This window comes from Macrobrachium rosenbergii, chromosome 42 (assembly GCF_040412425.1).
Source record: "Macrobrachium rosenbergii isolate ZJJX-2024 chromosome 42, ASM4041242v1, whole genome shotgun sequence".
In the NCBI taxonomy this organism is placed as follows: Eukaryota; Metazoa; Arthropoda; class Malacostraca; order Decapoda; family Palaemonidae; genus Macrobrachium; species Macrobrachium rosenbergii.
The window spans coordinates 30,166,736-30,174,235 of NC_089782.1; the positions used below are offsets into that span (position 1 = coordinate 30,166,736).

At 35.3% G+C, this 7,500-nt stretch overlaps 2 protein-coding genes across 10 annotated transcripts in view; one reads left to right on the forward strand and one right to left on the reverse strand.

Moving 5' to 3' along the window:
• LOC136828133 (carboxypeptidase N subunit 2-like) overlaps nt 1-7,500 on the forward strand; it is an 849,326-nt gene that overhangs the window by 644,547 nt on the left and 197,279 nt on the right. The window lies entirely within an intron of this gene.
• Nucleotides 1-7,500, reverse strand: part of LOC136827782 (myb-like protein AA) — an 86,811-nt gene that overhangs the window by 51,727 nt on the left and 27,584 nt on the right. Inside the window, exon 3 of the mRNA XM_067085241.1 lies at nt 1,124-1,292. Coding sequence (XP_066941342.1) covers nt 1,124-1,292 — 169 coding nt within the window. The remainder of the gene's footprint in view (nt 1-1,123; nt 1,293-7,500) is intronic.

A 7,500-nucleotide genomic window follows, 5' to 3' on the forward strand; every position in this document is an offset into this window, starting at 1 on the left:
AATCAAACACATTTACGTACATACACACACCATATACTGTGTATATATATATATATGTATGTATGTATATAAATGTGTGTGTTTGTCTACCAGTTCACAAAAATAAAAATATAAGGTACGCGTACCGTGTCCACGCCTTTCATTTACCTTTCGCTGGTCTCTCTCTCTCTCTCTTTGTGTCTCTGCCCAATTTCATCACTGCCAGAAACCCCGAGACAAAGAATTCCTCTTCATTTATCATTAATGCAATTCGGCCGAAACGTCATGTATGAATTGTTTTTAGCAACGAGAGAGAGAGAGAGTTTTGCTTGCTTGAGAGAGAGAGAGAGAGAGAGAGAGAGAGAGAGAGAGAGAGAGAGAGAGAGAGAAAATCTACCATAATTCAAGTGAAAAGCTAAAAAAAAAAAGATATGCGACAAAAAATAATGAGGTTGTCACTCTCTTGATTCAAACATACCATTTTAATATTTTTACAAAACCGACTCTGAATTTCATTTCCAACCAGAAACGACAGTAAGAAAAAACATGAAAAAAATATGACACGTCCAAAAGAGAGAGAGAGAGAGAGAGAGAGAGAGAGAGAGAGAGAGAGAGAGAGAGAGAGAGAGAGAGAACCACTAACAATGATGAATTTCATCTGGAATCAGGACATAAAGAATAGATATAAAATTAATAACAAACATCCACACGCACACACACACAGAGAGAGAGAGAGAGAGAGAGAGAGAGAGAGAGAGAGAGAGAGAGAGAGAGAGAGAGAAAGGAAATCACCACCAATGATGAATTTCATCTGGAATTAGAAAATAAAAAAAAGAAATATGAAAAATAATAAAAACGTTCCCCACACAGAGAGAGAGAGAGAGAGAGAGAGAGAGAGAGAGAGAGAGAGAGAGAGAGAGAGAGAGAGAGAGAGAGAGACCACAACCACCACCACCAACGCCGAAAATGATTAGGTATGCGGCAGACCGCCGCTGTCAACGCCGTGGAAATGCTTATGGCATTTATCCCGCGGCCCGTTTGTCCCTTTTCAAAAATGAAAAAATTCCCTCGCAAGAATGACTGACAGCTTTCATAAAGGTGTTCGCAGCATTTTCAGAAATGCATTATTAACATGATCACTCACGCGCAGTGAGGAGGAGGAGGAGGAGGAGGAGGAGGAGGAGGAGGAGGAGGAGGAGGAGGAGGAGGAGGAGGAGGAGGAGGAGGAGGAGGAGGAGGAGGAGGAGGAGGAGGAGGAGGAGGAGGAGGAATATTCAAGAATGTGGACTCTCATACTTTGTTTATAATGCTTTCTGAAAAATGTAGGCGTGATTTACGCAGAGTTTACATACATACATACATACATATATATGTTTGTATATACATACAATATATATATACACATATATATACGCACATACATATACATACATAGATTGTACACGTATATAATTATAATTATATACGTATGTATATATATGTATATATATAAACAAAATGTCCGTGCATCTTTATATATATTTGTTTACATACACATCCCATATAAACTAAAACTGCAAATAGACAAACTAACCCCCATCAAAAAACAAAAACAAACAAGGAAATAACCCAAAAATTAAGTTGCGGACAAAGCACAAACGAAAAACGGGTCCAGCGTTTTCTTGCCCAGACGTCCGTGTTGCAATTGTCCCGAATTTCTCCTTAAACGTGACATATGGCGAAAGATTACGTAGCCTTGGATATTACCTTTCCTCTCTTATTTATTTGGCCGTCTCGGGGATTTGTGTGTCCGTGTGTGTGTGTGTGTGTGTGTGTGTGTATGTACACACGTTGTCTTGGTACCTCGTTGTTGTATACTTAATTCAGCAACGTGGGAATTAAGCCCACACCTTCTGTCAATTTGCGATGGCGTCAATACTTTTAATTCCTCCGTAGGTGGGATGTACGGTGAGGCGCACTGTAGGCATTGCTTGAGGTTCGTTGTAGCTGGTGCTGCAACCCCTCTCATTCCTTTAACTGTACCTCTGTTAATATTCTCTTTCTTTTAATATTCTCCTTCTTCCGTCTTCCTTTCCTCAATCCTCTCTCTCTCTCTCTCTCTCTCTCTCTCTGCAAAATTAACAAAATTTAAAAAATTAAAAATTAATAAACAAAGATTGGCTGTCCTCTAAAAAAAATTTGAAAAAAATAAAAAAAAGAACAAAGTTTGGCTGTCATAAAAAAATTAAAAAGTAAACAATATAAAGAAAATATACAAAGATTGGCTGTCTCCAAAAAAAATAAACAAAATAAAAGAAAAATTATACAAAGATTGGCTGTTCTGTTATCTTATTAACAGCTTTTGAAGCAAGGGAGACAGGTCTCTCTCTCTCTCTCTCTCTCTCTCTCTCTCTCTCTCTCTCTCTCTCTCTCTCTCTCTCTCTCTCTGAAATGATTAAAATAAACAAAATAAAAAATTAATATACAAAGATTGGCTGTCCTCCAAAAAATTTAATAAATAAAAAAGAACAAAGATTGGCTGTCGCCAAAAAAAATTAAAATAAATAAAAAGAATAAAAATATATACAAAGATTGGCTGTCCTCCAACAGAATAAACAAAAAGTAAACAAAATAAAAGAAAATATACAAAGATTGGCTGTTCTGTTATCACCTTAAAAACTTTTGAAGCCAGGGAGACAGCTCTCTCTCTCTCTCTCTCTCTCTCTCTCTCTCTCTCTCTCTCTCTCTCTCTCTCTCTCTCTCTCTCTCTCTCTCTCCAAAATGAATAAAATAATAAAGATTAAAAATTAATATACAAAGATTGGCTTTCCTCCAAAAAAATTTTTTAAAATAAAAAAAGGACAAAGATTGGCTGTCCTCCAAAAAAAAATAAATAAATAAAATAAATTGAAAAATATACGAAGATCTGGAGTCCCCCAAAATAAAATAAACAAAAAATAAACAAAATAAAAGAAAATATACAAAGATTGGCTGCCCTGTTATCATATTAAAAAACTTTAAAAGCCAGGTAGACGTTTGAATGGCAGGGATGAAACGTGTCAAATGCAGTGGGGATGGGATTAATAGGACAGTAACTAACGAAAATAAATAAAAAAAAATAACTGACGACAGGCAAATAAAAATGGCAGGTGAAAAGTGTTGGATGATGTTTAGATAGGTTTAGATGGGTTTAGATAGGTTCAGATGCGGTGGGGATTGGATTAATGGGACGGTAGTTAACGAAATAGAAAATAACTGACGACAGGCGAATGAAAATGGCAGGTGGAAAGCGGTGGTTAGTGTTTAGATAGTTTAGAAGTGTTTAGATAGGTTTAGAAATGTTTAGATAACTTTAGAATTGTTTAGATAGGTTTAGAAATGTTTAGATAACTTTAGAATTGTTTAGATAGGTTTAGAAATATTTAGATAACTTTAGAATTGTTTAGATAGGTTTAGAAATGTTTAGATAACTTTAAAATTGTTTAGATAGGTTTAGAAATGTTTGGAGATGTTTAAATAGGGTTAGATATGTTTAGATAGGTTTAGATATGTTTAAATAGGTTTAGAACTGTTTAGTGAAGTTTAAAAAGGTTTAGATGGGTTTAGATATGTTTAGATATATTTAGATAAGTTTAGAAATGTTTAGATGGGTTTAGATAGGGTGAGATGTGTTTAGTTAGGTGTAGATGGATTGAGATGTGTTTAGATAGATTTAGATGGATGTAGAGAGGTTTAGATATATTTAGATAGATTTAGAAGGATATAGATGGGAGCTGGTGAGAGAAGTGGATGGAATTTGAAAGTAAATATTGATAAGTGTATGAAAGGAGGATTACATGAATAAATACTTGAAAATGACAGGAAAATACATAAATTGATAAATATAGAACCATTAGAATTTGATAAATGTATGAAAGAATAAATAAAATAAGTAAAAATCAAATCAAATCAGAATAACAGACAAACATAAAAGCAGGAATAACGTTCATTTAGAATTTTTTATGGAGATAAAAAAAAATAAATAAATGAATAAAAACGTTGAGACGAAAAACACCAAAATTGTGGATAGGATGTGTCAGATATTTTGTGTGGTAGGAGGGGAAGGTGGGGGAGGGGAAGGGGTCTTCCCCTTCCCCCCACACACACATAGCCCACCCATCAGTCATCCTGTCTATTAAGGGGTTCACTATCACTTACATTCCCGGCTGCGCAACCTCAAAACCCCCCACCCCATTCCCATTCCCCTCCCCTCCCCTCCCCTCCCCTCACCCTTTCCCCTCTCCCTTTTCATTCCTCACCCCCTTCCCCTTCCCCCTGTTCCTCTCCCCTTCCCCTCCTTTTCCCTTTTCCCCCTTTCCCTCCCCCCTTTCCATTCCTCTCCCTCCCATTCCCCTTCCCCACCCGTTCCTCTCCCATTCCCCCCCCTTTCCATTCCTTTTCCCCTTCCCCACCTGTTCCTCTCCCCCTTCCCCTTTCCATTCCTCCTCCCCCTCCCCCCCGTTCCTCTCCTTCCCCCCACCGTTCCTCCCCCTTCCCCTTCCCCTTCCCCCACCCATTCCTCTTACCCTTCCCCTTCCCCCACCTGTTCCCTCCCCTTCCCTCACCCGTCCCCATCCCCTTCCCCTCCCATTTCCATCCTTTTTCCCCTGCCCCTTTATACCTCTTTACTCTTTTGAAAGTGGCCCAGCCTGGGGTAAGAGGAAAGAGGACTTTGTATCTTTTATTTTTGTTTACTGAAGCACAAATGCCCTTCAGGAATTTGTTGGTTTTTTTGGGGGTCTCATTGTAACCCATTTTTCCATTTTTATTATTGGATTAGAGCTTTTATTTTTTGTGGTGTAGTCTTACACACACACAAACACACACACATATATATATATAAAATATATATATATATATATGTATATAAATGTAGTATATGTATATGAATACATACATAGGCTACTTGCATATTTATATATATAAAATGTATGTATATATATATATAAATATATACAATGTGTATATATGTATGCTTGCATGTACATGCTTGTGTGTGTGTGTGTGTTTGTGAAAATACACATTAGGAAACACTTATTTGCTTCAAGTCCTTTTAGGTTTGGAGTAAATTGGGTTAAGGAAAAATCAAAGGAGGAAAAAAGAATAGGTAAATAGAGGGAGGCAGATAACTAAAAGGATTAAAGGGCGCAGACTTAACGAAAAGGAACAGTATCTGCGAGAGAGAGAGAGAGAGAGAGAGAGAGAGAGAGAGAGAGAGAGAGAGAGAGAGAGAATGTCTGACTGCCTCGAGAGAGCTATTCGCGACCCGTAGAGTGAACAGTCCTCATGAATATATTTTTTTACCCCCTCCGTTCCCCTCTCCCTTCTCCTTCCCTTCCCCTCCTCCCTCCCTCCCTCCCTCCTCACCCCCCTCACCCACCCCTCCTCCTATTATAGAAGTGGGATAAATAAGGTGACTCGGCGTCTGGGCGTAAACTCGAATTTCGTCAGGGGAAACATTTGCCTAAATTCTACCTCGTATACTAAATGGGTCCAGAGGATGTATTTGCATATATTTGTATATTAGAAAATTTTTTATTTTAAATATTTCACTTTTGATGTCTTTGATATATCTTTATTTGTATTTATTTGTTTATTTATTTATTTATTTATTTATCAATTTATTTATTTATTTATTTATCTATCTCTTTGCCTAATGTCACTGGGGCCATGCACCTGAGTAAGGTTTTGGGGCCCACGTGGTTTTCGACAATTTTATTTATTTGTATATTTACTAATTTTTATTTACATATTTAGTTATTTACTTATTTATTTCGGTGTGATGCCACTGGGGTCATGTAGCTGGGTGAGGTTTTGGGACTTACAAAGTTAAGTACTGAGTCTGTCACTGATTAAAATTAAAAATAATCATATATACTTAATATTGGCGTTTATGTGTCTTGCTGTTTTGAATGGCAGAAAGGAAATGTTACTGACTTTGAATTATGTGCGTCTTCCAATTTCGCCTACCAAGGGACTCAGAACTTACATGAATGTACAGTATAATATATATATATATATATATATATATATATATATATATATATATATATATATATTTCTCTCTCTCTCTCTCTCTCTATCTCTCTCTATCTCTCTCTATATGTATTTGTATACATATAGCTATATCTTTATATATATCTCTATTATTTATTTATATATATATATGTCTATATATATATATATATATGTATTTGTAGATACTATATTATATATTTTATTTTTGTATATATATATATATATATATGTATGTGAATGTATGTATGTATTTATGCATGTATATATATACATATATACATATTTACGCATGTATATATATATACATATATACATATATGTATATATATACATATATTCATGCATACATACACATTATATATAATGAAAAATACAACAGAATTACAATGTAGTCAACTAACACTTTGTGACTGGGAAAAGAGAGAGAGAGAGAGAGAGAGCCACGTAGGTTCCTTTTCATTAATGCACATGCATCTTTGATCCGCAGTCTGCATGTGAAAACCAACGCTGCTGAAATAGTCATTTTAGCCCAGGCGGTTCTACTAAACTTCCAAAGATCTGTTAAATTTTTCATGGCGTTTAAGTGGTACATCGTTTCATTTGCAGCATTTTGCAGTTTTTATTTATTTTGACCTTTATTTTTTTATTCTTTTTTCATTTTTTTTTCTTCTCTTTGGTCGGAGCCGAGAGAGGGAATTGAATAAGTGAAAAGACGTTATTCATTATCAATGGCTTTTGACAGTTTTTGGATGGATTCTGTTCACCAGCTTTTATTTGGTCTGTTCTTTTATTTTTGGTGGTTGGGGCTTTTGTTTTTATTTCTTGGCTTTTATTTCATCTATTGTTCTCTAAGTTTGGTGAAGCTAAATAGTTTATGGCATATATTTTTGTTCATTTATATATATATATATATATATATATATATATATATATATATATATATATATATATATATATATATATATATGATGTGTATGTATATATATATATATATATATATATATATATATAGAGAGAGAGAGAGAGAGAGAGAGAGAGAGAGAGAGAGAGAGAGAGAGAGAGAGAGAGAGAGAGAGAGAGAGAATCGCTTCAGATGTGTACCATATTTTCTCATTAGAGATACCCTCCAGTGACCTGCGTTGACCATGCAATTAAAATAGTCTAACTAAATGCCTCTGTGTGTATGTGTGTGTTTGTTTGATTGTTCGTTCGTGCATTCCGTGTAGGCTATATGTTATGTCCAAAACCTGAATTCGGACATTTTATGTTTTGGGAGAATTAAGTTTTAGCAGATTCAGGATTTTTTGTTTTTTGATCGTAAACTCTGTTTTCATGATTTTTCTTATTTCAGACTTTAGTTTTTAGGGGGTAAATTGCCCCCTCCCCTTTTTCCTTTTTTTGGGTAATTTAAGAAATCGTACTTCGTTAGACTTGTTTTGTTAATAATTTTTTATATAATAGACAAATGTTACTAATTCTCTCTCT